This window comes from Balaenoptera ricei, chromosome 3, assembly GCF_028023285.1.
Source record: "Balaenoptera ricei isolate mBalRic1 chromosome 3, mBalRic1.hap2, whole genome shotgun sequence".
In the NCBI taxonomy this organism is placed as follows: domain Eukaryota; kingdom Metazoa; phylum Chordata; class Mammalia; order Artiodactyla; family Balaenopteridae; genus Balaenoptera; species Balaenoptera ricei.
In genome coordinates this window covers 175,717,466-175,734,782 of record NC_082641.1, presented here as the reverse complement: position 1 = coordinate 175,734,782, position 17,317 = coordinate 175,717,466, and the positions used below count along the sequence as shown (strand labels likewise).

The window sequence follows — 17,317 nt, the reverse complement described above, 5'->3', positions numbered from 1 at the left end:
GTTAAAAAAAACCCATTTTAAAAGTTGCCAGGTGGGTCAATGATTCACCTGTGTGATCAGTGAGTGAAAAAAAAAAAAAAACAGGACAAAGAATATTCATTTGAGGCCAGTCTTCATCGTTGTGATAGAGTTCTTGGTTATTTGGATCATGTTGTTTGGATCAATTGAAACAACTTTGGATTGGGTATCCTCGCCTGTCTTCCCAAAGGGCTCGCCCTGCCATGGCCCTCGCCCACCCACCCACCGGGCTGGGCTTACCTGCCCCTGTTCACAAAGCTTGTGGCCTGGGACAAGGGGACCCAGCTGGGATGGGCCTCCAGGCTCACCCTCCCCCTTGTCTCTTCTGCCCCTTCCAGACACACACAGCAGCTGAAGCATCAAATGTCAAAGGTCCCGTTTATTCCAGCAACCCGGAAAGAAAAAGTGTAAATAAAAAAAGAAGCATCCGTGCACTCAACTCCTCGGGTCGGGAGGCGGGGACGTGGAGCGAGGAGGAGGAGGAGGAGGAGGAGGAGGAGGGGGTGGGTCGCGAAGAGGGAAGGGAGGGAGGGAAGAGAGACAGGCAGAGATAGAGAGCTGGAGAGTCAGATCGATCAAAAGATAGAGAGGCCTCAATAAAAAGAAAGAGCGAAGTATCAAAATCAGAGATCAGTAAAGAAGAGACAATACTGAGAAAACGCACTGACAGAAATACAGAAGCGGAGAATGAAAGCTGGGCGCAAAGGTGGAGAGAGAAAAAACAGTACAGGAGGGGAGAGGGAGAGAGAGAGAGAGAGAGGGCAGGACAGAGACAGAAAGATAAACTTGGAGGGACACAGGCGGAGGAGAAAGGGCTCCCGTGGCCCTCGCGTGGCTGCGTGAGCGATGGCGGCCCCTAGGGGCCCCCAGCGGTGCTGATGACGTGGAAGAGGGTGACATTGTAGAGCACCTGGTGGCCATTGTTCCAGGTGTAGAGGGCCCGTTCGCGGGGGTTGTAATCCAGCATGGAGATGTGGGAGTACTGGTTGTGGAAGGGCACGTCTGTGTACTCATAGCTGGACGTGTTGGTGAAGTAGGCGAAGTAGACCTTGGCCCCGGCCAGGTGGGAGTTGGTCACGTAGAGCACGCCACAGATCATGAAGGCCTCGCCGGCGCTGCGCTTGGGGTAGCCGGTGTCCCAGGACCGCACGACCTCGAGGGTGTGCGGGTCCAGCCGGCTGACCACGATGTTGCCTGCATTCTGGTTGGTGGTGTACACGGCCCAGAGCCCGCTCTCATCCACCATGAAGTCCATGTCCGAGAAGCCACCCCAGGAGTAGGGGAAGGTGTTATTGTAGCCGGCCCCAGGGAGACTCCTCTGCACCAGCACAGAACGCGAGCGGAAGTGGTACTTGACCACCACGTTGCTCTGGTACTTGTTGTAGAACAGGGAGCCGTTGTACACCACGTGGCCCGTGCCTGCCCACGGCTGGGGCAGCAGGTGCTGGATAAAGTTCTGGCCTTTGATGAAGTCTCCCAGAGTGTGGAACTCCAGGACCCGCCGGCCCTTGTAATAGCCATCCATGTACCAGACCTGCAAGAGAGCTGCTGGTCACTGGTGGACCACCACCGATGACCCAAAGGTCCCAGCAGCCACTCAGGAATCATATGGTCACTAGGGATCAACAGTCACTAAGTGGTCATTACTCAGTCATGGGATGTCCAGTGACCTTTCATGACCTCCCAGTGACTGGGATCATTTGGTCAGGGAGTGCTATTGGTCTCAGACACTCAGAGGACAGTGCTTGATCCCCAAGAATCGGGGAAATTGCAGTCCCCGGTGACTCACTGGGCCTAGGAGTGCACTGGTCATTGGCTATGGGATGGCTACTGGTCATTAGGCTGCCCTTGGGCGGTAAGAGGTCACGTGCATCCATTGCCCGTGGGTAGTTCCTGTAACCACGAGGTGACCGGCATGAACGCAGCATCCTCTCCGTCAACATCTTTCGCTGTCACCATGGTATTAGCATTTGTGAGTGCCCTTACTCGTGCTGGTTATTGGGCAAAGCATCCTAAAAACTGTAACGCTGATGTTATCATAACCGTTTTGAAGATAAGGAAAATTGAGGCTCAGAGACATTAAGGAACCTGCCCAAATTTCCCAGCTAAGATTTGGTGGAAGCGGGATATAACTCCAAATCTGATTTCTTTTTTTTTTTTTTGGTGCCTCGTGGCTTGCGGGATCTTAGTTCCCCGACCAGGGACTGAACCCATGGCCCAGCAGTGGAAGCACCAATCCTAACCACTGGACCACCAGGGAATTCCCCCCAAACCCAAGCTCTTAACCCCTTGGTTGAACCACCAGGATGTCTGGGAGACCAGTGATCACAGTGGGGCAGTGGCTATTTGCTGCCTCTAATCTGTGACACTCAGTGGCTGCCCAGTGACCAACATCCGTCACTAGGATAGTCACTAGGCAGTTCATAGATGGTTCCTGTGGATCAGAGGTGATAGGCAATTGTGACCATGGTGGCCACCGGAAGTTTAAAGGTCACTGAGTGGTGCTGGTAGGTCCTAGTCCTTGGGAAGGCACTGGTCACTGGTGGTTATTTTGAGCTCAGTGGTCACTGGGAGCTGGTCATTAGTACTAATAAGCATTAGTCTCTATACAGTCATTGGAGGTCAGCTGACTTATGGATTCACAGGGCTGGAAAGTTCTTGGTCACTTGGTGGTCGCTAGACAGTCAGGGGGAGGTCCAAGGGCCCTGGAGACCCTAGGACACTCCGCCCTACAAGATAATCATCGATGTGGAATCGCTTGGCACCTAGGGCCAGCCACAGGCTATGTCTCCTCCCCAGTATAGGTTCTGACCCCTGGCGTGGGCACAGTCACTCACCCGGCTATCCGCACTGGGGGCCATCGTGTCAGTCATCCAGGAGCCGAAGCGGGACCCCATGGCCCGAACGGTGATGGGGTTACTGACCCCCGTCAGCTTCCCACAGCCTGGGAGGCAGGAACAGGGGGGGATGAGAGCGGAGGATGGGAAGAGCGCAAGGGAGGCAGGGCAAGGATGAGGCAGTGTGAGCAAACTGAAGAGCTGGGAACAGGGCTGAGGAAGGATCCAGAAATCTGGTCCCAAGGTGGAGTTAGGTTGGGGGTGAGGGACTGAAAGTGTAGGGTCAGGAGCATTTCCAGCTTCTGGGTCTATTTTTGGCCTTGATTAGGGAGGTCAAGGGTCAAAGTTAGAGGTCAAAACCATGTCCTGGGCACACAGAGGGTTTGGGGGTTGGGTGTGGAGGCCAGGGGTCAAGATCAAGCAGCAAGGCATACCCAGCTTCTGGGCACAGGCGTGGAGCCGGGCCTCCAGTGCCATCACCCGCTGCTGCAGGTCCTCATATCCGTAGGCGCCCATCTCCTCCTGGATGGCTGCGAGGCTGCCGGAGAGATTCCTCACCTCCTCCCGCAGGCGCACAATGGTCCTCATGTCTGCCTTGTACTGCTCCAGGACCGAGCTCAGGGGCAACAGCTCCGTCATCCTGCCCTTCAGCTCCTGCTCCCAAGGTGGAACCATTGCTGATCCCAACCCCTGACCAGTGACCCAGACCTGAGCCCGACCTTCAACCCACAACTTCACCCCTTATCTCTGATGCACACCTGACCCAGCCCACAGTGGTCCCTAGATCTGGGCCAGCCAACACTTGGTCCTTCCCAGATGTGACCCCCACTCTGGGAGCTAATGGGCACCGATCCCAATTCTTCTCTTGACCTCTGACCTGGACCCAGAAGGACCCACCTGGAAGCTCTTGGCCGAGAGGGACCCGTCGGCCGCCCGGAGCCTCGCATCCAGGCTCCGCATGAGGGTCTCCATGCTTCGCACGTACTGGAGGTCACGGTACGTCCGCAACTCAAGGACCTCCATGGACTGGGAGACGTTCTGAACCTAGGAACTGGGAGGGTTAGGGAGAGCCACTCTCCTGTCCCCGTCCCCGGGATGCCATAAACAAGACCTGGAGGGGCCAGAGGCCAGACAAACACCCCACCAACCTTCTCTTCCCAACCTTACCAGCAACCTGAGCTCCCAATGGCATGCCCAATCCATCCATTGGCTACTAGTCTGGCCACCACCACCTCCCACCTCTCCCCTCCTCCCTGCTCTCCCTGCCTCCACTCTCGTCCCCAGCAGTCAAGTCTCCACAGAGCAGCCAGACAGAGCTTTTTCTTTTTTCTTTTTTTTTTTGGCCACACTGCGAGGCGTGTGGGATCTTAGTTCCCCGACCAGGGATCGAACCCGGGCCCCCTGCAGTGGAAGCGTGGAGTCTTAACTGCTGGACCACCAGGGAAGTCCCGAGAGGGAGTTTTTCAAAAGGAAGATTGGATCACCTTCCCCTGCAGACCCTGCGAGCTGGTCCTGCCCCTTTGCCTGCCTACTCGCCGTGTTCATCCACCGCGACCACCAGCCTGACTTCGCTCACATAGATTTGAAGCTTCTTCCCTCCTCAGGGCCTTTGCACTTGCTGATCTCTCTACCTGGAGCGCTGTTCCCTTTGTCTTTGCCGCTGTCTCCTCCTCATCCTTCACATCTCAACTCCAGCATCACCTCCTCAGAGTGGCCTTCCCTGATCACCCTGCCTTAAGCAGCCACTCACCCTCTCCCCCTTATGTGGTTATTTTCTTTCCAGCTATGACTACTACCTGGAACATTCTTATTCATCTGTCTCCTTTAGGTGGGATCCTCAGAGGCAGACCCAGTGTCTGGCTTGTCCACAGCTGAATGTTCAGTAAATACTAGATGCTCAATAAATACCTTTAGGCTAAATGAGGGAACTGAACTTCCCCTTGCCCTGACCTCTCCTAATCCAGACCGACGGCCCCCTAGCTCCCACCTCCACTTGGCTAAGTTGAGTTCCTCCCGGCCAAGGTGAACTCAAAGGCAACGCTGGATGCTTGTTGAAATACACAGACTTTCCTGAACCATCGTTCACGTGACACTTGGAAGTTCTCAGAAAGCCAAGAGCCTGATACCCATCCTGGATGCCACAAAACATTTTTACGGTCATGTTCAACAATCAGGGGACACCACATGGCCATTCTGCACTATTGGGGAAAGCAGTTCCGGTGTCACGGGCAGGGCAGGATCCTACAGAGTTAATGAGTGGAATACTCCAGTACCAACAGGGTCTCTTCTGTCCTCAGCTTCCTCCTCTACAGGATGGCGGTGGGAAGTTGCTAGTCCCTTTCAACACTGACATCAGAGGTGACTAATGGGCAATTCAGCTGGGTAGTGGCAAGGGACAGCAGTCGGCCTCTAAAGGGCACCGAAATATCCTTGGGAATGTATTGAATGGGGACCAGTTTATATCAACCACAATCAGAAGGGGAAGGCATCTTTACGTAAGTCTCTTGGGATGGAGGGTGAGACCCTTCTTAGCAGGTGAGTCTGGCTGAGTGCACGGTGGGGCCAGAGCTCACGCACCGAAGACTCAGATGCTGCCACTGGGGTTCTCCTTCCCTGTCCCCATACAGCGCTCAGCTTCTCCTCCAAAGAAAGCACTAAACAGATACTGACCGAAATATCCACCTGGAGGGGAGCCCGGTCATCCACCAGTTCTGAATAATCTTCATGGCTAGATCTGGCCCCGGCTGACCTGGATGGGGGCAGAGGGCAGGGTGGGAATTGGGAGATTTTCACAAGGGAAGCTGGAAGGTTCTTACCTTCTCCATCAGCTGCCGCAGCTCCCGGCTCCGGCCATCGCGGGAGCAGGTGCTCTGCGCGGGGATCACGGCCGTGCAGATGCATTTTCCGTCGGGAGCCTGGGCCGAGGTGTACAGCTGCCAGCCTTCCTCTGGGCTTTGGAAGAGGGTCTGCGGGGAGGTCGGGGTCAGAGAGTGGGAATCCAATGGGGGAATCACCCCATCACTCCTGGGAGAGAAAGGGGGCCCCGGAGAGATGACAGACGTCTTTTGCTGGACCCTTGGAATGTGCCAGACCATGTGCTAAGTGCCAGATGTGTGTGATCTCAATCCCTCCTCCGGGAGACCCATTTTACATATGGTAAGACTGAGGTATGAGGGGTGAAGGAACATGGCAAGGAATTGTGGGATTTGAGCCCTTCCAAAGAGGGGAATTCATTCTCTCAAACGCATGCAACAATGCCTCCATAACCACCATTAGAACATAGACCCAGACTCCTACCGACCCTCAAACCTGAACCTTCCTCTCTGCTTCTCAACCCACAGTGACAGATGGGCTCTGGATATATCTTGGGGGCCACTAAGCACAACTCTACTATTGTCATTCCCCCTTCCCCCAACCCCTGTTCCTGAGAAGAGGCAGGGTGATGGCCAAAGGGTGACAGACTCCTTGCAGAGACCTCCAAGCCCTTGACTAGAAGGCGTCACTTTTAGACTCCTCCTAAACTAAACTTCAAGTCAGTTGATGCTGCTCAGATAATTCAGGGATCAATTATGGCCGTGCTTCCCAAACCATGCTCCTTGGAACCCTGGCAATCTTACCAGGCATGCTGGGAAGAGGGTACTCTGAGGTCAAATATGTTTGTGCATTGCTGAGTGAAACGAGTTTCTTTCTTTCTTTTTTTTGGCCACGCTGCACGGCTTGAGGGCTCTTAGTTCCCCGATCAGGGATCAAACCCGGGCCCTCAGCAGTGAAAGAACAGAGCCCCAACCACTGGACCACCAGGTAATTCCTGAAACGAGTTTCTTTAATGCAGGACTTATCAGAACCTTTGAAATGCTCATGTTCATCAGGGAACTGACGCTGGTTGTTCAAGTTTTTAAGGGATGTGTGTGTCCTATGGCTCATGTTCATCAGAGCCATAATTTTCCAAAAGTATTAGAAAATATCTAGTGAGTGCCTATTCTATGCCAGGCATGGGTCCGGGACAGGGACTAGGAAGAGAGAGACGAAGAAAGCATATCGATTGCTGCCCATGGATGTGGAGGAGACAGACATGAATTATGGAATCCCGCCATTACTTCTAGAACTATATGCTGCAATGAATGCTACAAAGAAAGTACAGAGAGTAACAGACCCTCCCAGGCTGAGGGTCTCAGAGGAGGTGCCCCAGGGAAGGGACAAGTAAGCTGAACTTACGGGATGAGTGAGCCAGGAGAAGGGGAGAGAGGAAGGGACACTTTTGGCACACAAATTCTGACCAATATCTGGAGGGATTGGAGAAACATTGTTCAAAAAGCATTGAATCCCCACTGGATGGAACGTGTTGGGCCCCCAGATCAGGCCCCCTTGAGCTTCCCCAGAACGTACTGGAATCAGTCACAAGTCCCAGTCTTTTTGTTTTTAATCAGGGCATGGTGGTCTCATTTGTTCAACAAATATTTGTTAAGCTCCTACTGTGTGTCAGGCTCTGTTCTGGATATTGAAACATAGTAAACAAAACACAAACACAAAAGCTCCTCTAGGAGTTACATTAAAGTGGAGAGCAACAGAAATAAACAAATAAGTTAACACCAAGTATTTCAAGGGTGATGAGTGCCATAGAGAGAAGTAAAGCAGGGAAGAAATGATGGAGGATGCTAGGGTTGGGGGGTGGTTAGAGATTGCAGTTTTAGGGGCCCTGGGAAGGGCTTAATGAGAAGGTGTCATTTGAGTAAAGACCTGAAGGAGGTGAGGGAGGAGCCATGAGGATATCTGGGGAAAGATGTTCCAGGCAGAGAAAACAGCAAGTGCAAAGGCCCTGAGGCCGGACCATGCCTGGTATGTTTGGGAAACATGGAGGAGGCTAGTGCGGCTAGAACAGAGTCACCGAGGGGGAGATTGTGTGTGGGGTGGGGGAGATGAGGACAGGGATGGGACAGGACAGCATGTGCAGGGCCTTGTGGACCATGGGGAGGACATTGATTTTTACTCTGAGTGAGGTAGGAGCCAAGGAGGGTTCTGTGCAGAGGATGGACAGGACCTGACTCAGGTGTTCACAAGCGCCCCCTGGCGGCTGTGGGGGGAACAGACTGTGGGTGTGGGGTGGCAAGGGTGGGAAACCAGGGCAGAGGTGACTGCAAGAGTCCAGGCAAGCGATGATGGGTGGAAACTGAGGAGATGGGAAGTAGAAGATGCTGGTCCTATCCAGAATGCCTTCCTAAGACAGGGAAGAAAGTCTGATAAAACCCCAAGTGTTTTACAGAGAAACAAAGCTTCACCATCATGGATCATTTGCACAGCCGCTACTTATCACCCCGCAGAGGCTGTTCCCATGAGCTGTAGCAGAGATAAGCCAGGCTGTGAGTTATGAGCAATCCCAGAGACTCCAGCTGTTAGCCCACCTTTTTCTCTCCCACTCAATAAAGCCTTTTTTTTTTTTTTAAGCTTATTGGAATGTGAGCAAGTGATATCACTGTACAGATGAGCTTGACTCCTCCGCTAATTTATAAGAAAATAAATAAATAAACCATTCATAGATACCATCTGAAACTATTGTAATTAGTCATTCTTTGAGCCTTATGTACACACTTCGGAGGTTGAGGGAACCCCCTCTTTACGAGTCCATGTTTCCCCGGCGGAAGAATGAAGTCACTCACCTTCCCAGGCTCCCTTGCACGCAGGCATGGTCCAGGTGGAGCCCACACTCCAGCCTTACTGCAGAGCGCCCAGGATCCCCAGTGCCAAGGGCTTCCTCGTGTGGTCGGAGCCCACCCCGCCTTTGCACTGGGCAGGCAGAAGCACCTCCCACCCGGAAGTCCCCACGGAGTTCGTGATAAATACCAGCCCTCTCGCCTCTCCAGTGGGAGAACTCTGGGGTGCCTGCTGCCTGCAGTTTCCCAGAGGATCCCATGGGAATCTGTGCTCCAGGTGCCCACAGTGGCACCCTTAGATTGCCCTGCCTGGGTTTCCTTCACTTCCCATCTCCCTTTCGCCACTGGTTCCTCCTGGGATCGCCTCCCAGCTAAGTATTTGCACTCAACTCCTCTCATCCAGCTCTGCTCCTGAAGAAGCCTGACCAAAACCAAGAAGGACGGCCTAAGACAAAAAGGGTGACCCAGAGGGGGAGGGATAAATTAGGAGGTTGGGATTAACGTACACATACTATTCTATATAAAATAGATAATCAATAAGATCCGACTGTATAGCACAGGGAACTCTATTCAATATTCTGTAATAACCTGTATGGGAAAAGAATCTGAAAAAGAATAGATATATGTATATGTATAACTGAATCACTTTGCTGTACACCTGAAACTAACACTACATTGTAAATCAACTATACTCCAGTATAAGATAAAACTTTAAAAAAAAAAAGAAAAGTGATTCAGGAGTGCCTTCCCCTTTGGTTCTAGGAGAATGCAGAACTAGCTTCACCTTTTTTCATGACAAATACAGTTCTTAAAAAACAAAAACAAAAAAGACAAAACCATGAACTTGAGTCCAAACATCTCCATCTGTGCTCCCCTGGCTCTGATCCCCAAGCAATTTGGATAGAACCCCCCGAAAGTTCTCATTTGTGCAGAGACAAAGCAGCCCGGTTCAACATAATTAACATCCCCTTCCTACATTCTGTAGCGTGTCCTTTGAAGCAAACAAGCCATTTTCTCTCAACACACGAAATATTGAATTGTAAAAGAGAAGCAAGATTTAAGTGGCGCAGAGAGAAGGCCTCCACGGTTTTCCTAAAATAATTGTCTGCGTTGGACGCACCTCGCTGGAGTGTTCTCTGCAGCAGCGTAATTAAATGCTCGGGGTTTGGCTGCCAAATCTCAGCAGGGCCAAGAGCCTGAGTTTCGCCCATCGGGTTCAAGTTCAAATACACAGTCAATTCATGTCCTTGGGAACCCATTGGAATGTCCTGGAAGGCTCCGTGTTTGACAGTCCAAAGGCCAGCTCTCTCAGACTGGGTTTAGCTTCAAACCAAAGTCACGAGTTCTCAGAGGTCACAGTCCTAGGGATAGAGAATGCCTATAACTAAGGGAAATGTTTATAACAGCAGGTGTGAGAGCTGCGGAGCTCTCCCGGTACAGACACTTCTGATCTGGTGGCCTGTCTCACCTCACAAGTGGCAAATGCAATGGGGAAGCCAGCTGCCCTCTTGGCTGAGTTGCTGGTTTCAAGTTCAATATTCTTGCTAATGGGCTCTAAGCAGGTAAACAATGCATTCAAGTATCTCTTCCTCATATTGCCTTTTCTGGCTGGGATTTTTCAAATGCTTTCACCCAGGCTGCTGCCCCGATTAAGCAGCAGTCTCTGTAACAGGTCCAGGATTGACTGAGTACAAGACACGCAGGAAAAGTTTTTCTAGCTCTCGCGTCCGGGATCATCAGCTCAGCCTACAGCTCCGTCACCTACGTCTTGGTTCAAAAAACAATTCTTGGTTCTTCCAGCGGCCGAGGGATTGCTACAGGATCCCAGGAGCAGCCAACCATTGAGCACTGGCTATTGGGGATTAGCAAACAGGAAAAGAGCAAGCAGCTGCCTCTTAATAAGTCAAGGATATTATTGCGTTAGAGGCTGGATAATTTAATCAGGAAGCAGAAGTGGCTTGGGGCTCATATATTTATTTGTTGGCTGCCTTGTTCCAGAGAGGACTGCAAGTGGTTTACAAGGATATGTAAAATACCACACGATAGCTCCAATTAAATAGGAGAACAGGAATTAGATATTTCTGGAGGGCGGTCTGCCAATCCAGAGCCAAAGCCTTAAGGTTTCTGCATTTGTATTTAACCCAGCCAATCTGAGACTAAGAATTTAGCCCAGGGAAATCATGTGACAAGCACTCAATTGCTACAAGAATGCTCATTAAAGTGCTGTCTAAAATTGGACAACTGGAATTTTTTCCCCTCCAGTCGTTTGCCAGTAGGGGCATTGATTTTAAAACTCTACAAGAGGGAATACTATGCAGCCATTAAAATCGGGGACAAGCAGGGATTTTTATCCCCATCTTCAAATTTACCTTCTAAGTTTTCTACAATAAACACATATTGTTCTTCTGAAGTTGTTTTTCAGTCCGTTTAAAGTTTTGTGGTTTTTTTTTTTTTTTTTTTTTTGCAAGGAAGAGAGAGAAAAAGTGGGGACATAGAGCCAGAAGTGAGGCTAAGAAAAACCCATCCCTTAAAAACTTGAACAACCAGCATATGGTTGGGCCATAAATTTGGCTTCAAGCTCCTTAGCAGCCAACTCAAAAAGGGAAAGCTGGTCATTTATGCGGCTCCCAGTGTCCTGAAACAAAAACACACCAGATGCTCAGAGAAAACTTAACTATTTTTAGTACCAAGAACAGGCAAGGATCTCTCCCACGGTCCTCCCAAAAAGGAGTCCGTGTGATGTCACCAGCATCTTTCCAGACAACATCCTTACAATGGAAATGACTCGTTTCTTCTGGATATTCCTTCTTCCTACTCAGCTGGTAGAGTAGAGCCAGGTGGTTAAGAGCAGGGTCTGAGGGTCGGTTGCCTGGGTTGATGTCCTGGCTTGGCCACTCACTTGCCGTGTGAGTTGTTTAACCTCCCCGTGCCTCCGTGTCCTCATCTGTAAATTGGACACGATAATTTGTACCTACCTCACAGCGTTGCTGGGAAGCTTGGATGAGTCAATACCATACGTGTGAGAGGGGACTTCCCTGGTGGTCAAGTGGTCAAGATTCCACGTTCCCAATGCAGGGGGCACGGGTTCAAACCCTGGGTGGGGAATTAAGATCCTGCATGCCGCATGGCGTGGCCAAAAAAAAAAAAAAAATACTATACTTGTGAGCAATTAGAACAGTCATCAGCATGTAGTAAGTGCTACAGAAGCGTTTGCTATTGTTATTATTATAATCCTCATGATGCTCTAAAGCCAATTTGGTAACTTCCTGAAGTCAAAATGGTTTGAATTTGATGCGGGCACTGAACTGAGATGATCTGGAAGAATGGGTGAAAGTCCATTGGATCTGGGGCTGAGAATGCAAGATGATGAGAAGTCACAGCCAGATGGCAGCGAGAGAGAGAAAGAGAGACAGGGTGTCGAGTCCTACCAAAGACAGACAGAGACACTGCTCCGTCCTACTCGCCACGTGACTCGGCCAGTTCGGTTTCTGGTCCTAGTTACATCTCCCTGATGTAATTTGGTGGAGGGGAGTCCTGTTTCAGTGTAACAGGCAATCAACAAAGCTCATGGGACTTCCCTGGCGGTCCAGTGGTTAAGACTCCACACTTCCACTGCAGGGGGCGCGGGTTCAGTCCCGTAGGGGAACTAAGATCCCACATGCCATGCGGTCCAGCCAAAACAAAACAAAACAAAAAACAACAACAACGAAAAACAACAACAGAACCCCAAGGCTCACACGGCCGTGTTCTCTGTGGTCCATCCTCCAGGCATTCTCCTCTTCCTGGAACACACCATGCTTTTTCCCACCTTCAGGTCTTTGCACTGGTTGGTCCCTCTGCCATCAAAATTCTTGCCCCATCTCATGGCTGGGCTAACTCTTCCCCATTTCTAGGGCTCAAGCATAAACGTCTCTTCCAAAAGCAGCCTCCACTGTCCCTTCCCCATGTTACCCACTTCTCAAGGCATCCTGTGCTTTTTGCCCCGAATACTTGTATTTCTTACTGTATGTCAAGCCTTGTTCTAAGCACTTTGCATGCTTTAACTGATGGAATTCTCACCATGGCACTAGGAGGCAGGCACTGTCATTATCTACCTTTGAGAGGTGAAGAAAACTAGGGGAGAGAGGGCTCAAATCTCTTGCCCAGAGCTTCACAGTCTATAAGTGGCGGAGCTGGGATTTGAACACAGGCCACATAGCTCCACAGTCTACACCACCATGCTGCACCTCCCCTGTTCTCCTTCAAGCCCTGATCACAATGGCCATTGGGACCTCTTGGGTGTGACCACTGGCTCAAAGCCTGCCTCCGCCCCCTAGACGGAAAAGAGCATGGGGAAGGGGAGTTCTGTCTGCTTTGCTCATTGCTGAATCCCCCAGGCATGATGAATGTTTGTTGAATGATTAGATGCTGATGGGCAAACAGCCCATCACGGATTCACCATGCATTTTCCCCTCCACCACCAAATCGGTTTCCGTCTCTCCCAGGGAGGGACTTTCTGAGATCAAGTTGCAGATCATCTGAGGCAGGCACAGAGGTGGCGGCGGCTTCCCTCTGACTGCAGGGACGGCAGAAAGGCCGTGATGAATGATCAGGGACATACCTATCTGCCACGTCTCAGCCGTGATGGGGCCTGAGTCCCTTTGGAGGGCTTGAGATAATAGCAGGCTGCCCCTGTCAAACCTAGCAGTATGGGGCAAATCCCCGCTGAGTGATAAGCTTGACAGGCTTTAAAGAAGATATCAGCTCACCGGTGCCGAGATGGAGAACCAGAACCTCCCTCAGTCTGAGCAGCTGGGGCTTGGCCTGTGAGAGTCTGTGGCCGGGGGAGGGGCTGAGATGGGATGAGGGGGTGACTGTGAGTTCATTCATTCATGCATTCATTTTTTTTTTTTTGGCCACGCCCTGCGGCTTGCAGGATCCTAGTTCCCCGACCAGGGATTGAACCCAAGCCCTCGGCAGTGAAAGCACTGAGTCCCAACCACTGGACCGCCAGGGAATTCCCAATTCATTTATTCATTCGTTCCCTTCCAATGCAGATAACCCATCTTGCCCTGAGAGGCTATTCAGGCTGGCACACACCACCTCTCACCCTCTGAAGCCAGCCAAGCCATGGCAGAAGACCCCCATTGCCCCTTGGGCCCCGGTCCAGACATACATTCCCGGATGTCTTAGGTTCTGCCATTACAGTGCCAACGTGGACCAAAATGAATGAAATAGACTTCCTTGGGAAAGGTGGGAAGAGACACAGGTCTCTGAGTTTGACTGACTGCCCTCCCTGGGGTCCTTCTCCCTGGGGAAGGCTTGCCTTGTGCAAGAATTTACAAACGCAGTCCATTCCCTTGCAGTGTGGCCCAGACTGTCGGAAACACCGTGGATGCCCGCAGACAGCCCTAAGGGTAGGGTTTATGGACAGAGGTCTGCATTCAGGCTACAACACGAGGGCCCCAGTTTGCTTTGAGAAAGGACAAGTTCCTCCCCGTCCCCAGCACTCAATAACATCCCATTTGAGGAGACCCTCAGGGAAGAAACAAACCCTCACTCGAGTCTCCTGAATCTCACCAGCCTACATTCAGATTCCCAATGACTCCTGAGCTCTTTATCACCCCAGGGCCTTTGAACGTGCTGTTCACCCCCACAGTCATCCAGGTGAGCCATGATGAGGGCTTGCACCAGGGTAGATGGAATGGGGACAGCAAATGGGTAGATTCCTATGTTTTAAAGGCAGAGCCCGGGACTTCCCTGGCGGTCCAGTGATTAAGACTCCGTGCTGCCACTGCAGGGGGCACAGGTTTGATCCTTGGTTGGGGAACTAAGATCCCACATGCCTCGAGGCACAGCTAAATAAATATAAAGGCAGAGCCCACAGGATTTGAGGGACTAGATGTGGGGTGGAAGGGAAAGAGGGGAGTTGAGGATGAGTCCAACTTTTGGGGCCCAAGCAATGGAGTGCATGGATGGGGGGTACCATTTACTGAGCTGAAAAAGGCTGGAGGAGGAGCCCATGTGGAGTGGGGTGGGGATGAAAATCAAGAGTCCAGCCTGAAGGCATGTTCCATTTATGCTGCTTGTGACCACCTCCAAGTGGAAATATCAAGTAGGTAGCTGGGGAGAGGAGGAGAGAGGGTTTGGGTAGAGATACATATTTGGGTGCTCTCAGCAGAGAGATGGGATTAAAAGCCATGAGAAGCCTCTCCTACTGGTTTTTGTCTGTAAAGCTTTCGATTTCTCCATCAAATCTAAATGAGATCCTTGCTGGGTAGAGTAATCTTGGTTGTAGGTTCTTCCCTTTCATCACTTTAAGTATATCATGCCACTCCCTTCTGGCTTGTAGAGTTTCTGCTGAGAAATCAGCTGTTAACCTTATGGGAGTTCCCTTGTATGTTATTTGTCGTTTTTCCCTTGCTGCTTTCAGCAATTTTTCTTTGTCTTTAATTTTTGCCACTTTGATTACTATGTGTCTCGGCATGTTTCTCCTTGGGTTTATCCTGTATGGGACTCTCTGTGCTTCCTGGACTTGGGTGGCTATTTCCTTTCCCATGTTAGGGAAGTTTTCGACTATAATCTCTTCAAATATTTTCTCGGGTCCTTTCTCTCTCTCTTCTCCTTCTGGGACCCCTATAATGCGAATGTTGTTGCGTTTAATGTTGTCCCAGAGGTCTCTTAGGCTGTCTTCATTTCTTTTCATTCTTTTTTCTTTAGTCTGTTCCGCAGCAGTGAATTCCACCATTCTGTCTTCCAGGTCACTTATCCGTTCTTCTGCCTCAGTTATTCTACTATTGATTCCTTCTAGTGTAGTTTTCATTTCAGTTATTGTATTGTTCATCTCTGTTTGTTTGTTCTTTAATTCTTCTAGGTCTTTGTTAATCATTTCTTGCATCTTCTCAATCTTTGCCTCCATTCTTATTCCGAGGTCCTGGATCATCTTCACTATCATTATTCTGAATTCTTTTTCTGGAAGGTTGCCTATCTCCACTTCATTTAGTTGTTTTTCTGGGTTTTTTTCTTGTTCCTTCATCTGGTATATAGCCCTCTGCCTTTTCATCTTGTCTATCTAAATGTGGTTTCTGTCCCACAGGCTGCAGGAGTGTAGTTTTTCTTGCTTCTCTCCTACTGGTTTTTTATTTTATTTAACACTTATAGAGTGCTCTTTGCTATAGACTGTTTCTGTCTCCCCAGAATTCATATGTTGAAAACTAATCCCCAATGTGATGGTATTTTGGGGTGGGGTCTTTGGGAGTCGGATTAGTGCCCTTATAAGACACCCCAGGGAGCTCCCTGAACTCTTCTGCCATGTGAGAATACAGCGAAAAGACACCATCTATGAACAAGGAATCTGGTTCTCACCGGGCACTGAATCTACCAGGACCTTGATCTTGGACTTCCCAGCCTCCAGAACTGTGAGAAATAAATTTTGTTGTTTAAGCCACCCCGTCTACAGTATTTTTGTTATAGCAGCCTGAACGAACTAAGATGCTCTTCTAAGCTGCTTTACAAATTTTAAATCCTTGTAGGCTCCCCTCCCCCAATGAGGTACGTACTAACATTAGCTCCATTTTACGGATGGAAAAACTGAGGCAGAGAGAGGAAAGTTAGTTGCCCAAACTCACAGAGCAAGTGTCTGAGCTGAAATTTGGACCCCAGCCTGTGAGACTCTCAAGTCCTCACTCTTAGCCGCTGTGCTCATGGGAGAAGACTCTCTCTCTCTCCATGGAAGCTTGGCTTCAAGGCTTGCATCCACTGATCCATTCTCCCCAGAGAAGCCAGAGCCAGCTTTCAAAGTGTCATCCCCGGGCTTCCCTGATGGCTCAGTGGTTAAGAATCCGCCTGCCAATGCAGGGGATACGGGTTCGAGCCCTGGTCCAGGAAGATCCCACATGCCACGGAGCAACTAAGCCTGTGCGCCACAACTACTGAGCCCGTGTGCTGCAACTACTGAAGCCCGTGCGCCTAGAGCCCGTGCTCCGCAACGAAGAGTAGCCCCCGCTTGCCGCAACTAGAGAAAACAGTGCACAGCAACGAAGAACCAAAGCAGCCAAAAATAAATAAATTTACAAAGTGTCACCCCCCACATTGGACCCTTCATGGCCCCCAGTGCCCTCAGTATAAAGCCCAAATGCCACCTGGATGCACCCACCAGTCCTGCCCACTTGGGTATGGCTGAATTCTCAGCCTCACTGTTTACTTGTCTTCACCCACATACAGCTGTTTCAGTTCCCCTTTCTGCCTCTGGATCTTTGTCCGTGTTGTGTTCTTTGCTTAGGACACTCTCCCTCTCCTCCTTCACACGGGGAAAATCTGCTCAGGTCTCAGCAGAGTGGGGTGTTCTGGTTCCAGGATGGACACCTCCCTTAAATGGTCCCCATCCCCACCCCCTCACACACACACCCATACACACCCAGAGTCCTGTGACAGTGGGATACAGCAGTTCTATGCAAAGGAAGGTCCTTTAGCATCATAAAAATGACAGTAGTTGTAATAGTAATTATTATTATCCTCTTCCTCATCAATAACAATTAACATTTATGGAGCATATCTTATAAGCCAGGCTCTATTCTAAGGGCTTTGCAGCTCATTTCTCACCAATCCTCAGAAGAACCCTACGAGGTTGAACCCATAATACATGTCCAAATCCTGGATCTGCCACTTACTCTTTGTGAGTTTCTAAGCAGATCACTTTGCCTCTTTCACTTGTAAAATGGGAACCAAAACCATCCCTTCCCCTTCCTGCCTAGTCCCCCCCATGCACACACACACTTAAGTGTAAGCTGCCTGATGGTTGAATTTTCATCCTTTCCTTCCCCTGCTCTGCTCCAT

The 17,317-nt window shown here is 50.4% G+C and overlaps 1 protein-coding gene across 3 annotated transcripts in view; it reads right to left on the bottom strand.

Annotated features, from left to right (window-relative positions):
• Positions 1-395: 395 nt before the first annotated feature.
• Positions 396-17,317, bottom strand: part of OLFM2 (olfactomedin 2) — a 62,159-nt gene continuing 45,237 nt past the window's right edge. For 2 of the 3 annotated variants that reach the window (XM_059919839.1, XM_059919838.1), the window contains exons 2-6: positions 5,672-5,821; positions 3,753-3,899; positions 3,290-3,509; positions 2,856-2,962; positions 396-1,552 (exon numbers count right to left, since the gene is read on the bottom strand). In XM_059919839.1, coding sequence (XP_059775822.1) covers positions 875-1,552; positions 2,856-2,962; positions 3,290-3,509; positions 3,753-3,899; positions 5,672-5,821 — 1,302 coding nt within the window. In that variant the 3' untranslated portion in view covers positions 396-874. Of the gene's footprint in view, positions 1,553-2,855; positions 2,963-3,289; positions 3,510-3,752; positions 3,900-5,525; positions 5,605-5,671; positions 5,822-17,317 lie in introns of all 3 variants that reach the window. The other variant, XM_059919840.1, reaches the window with a different exon arrangement.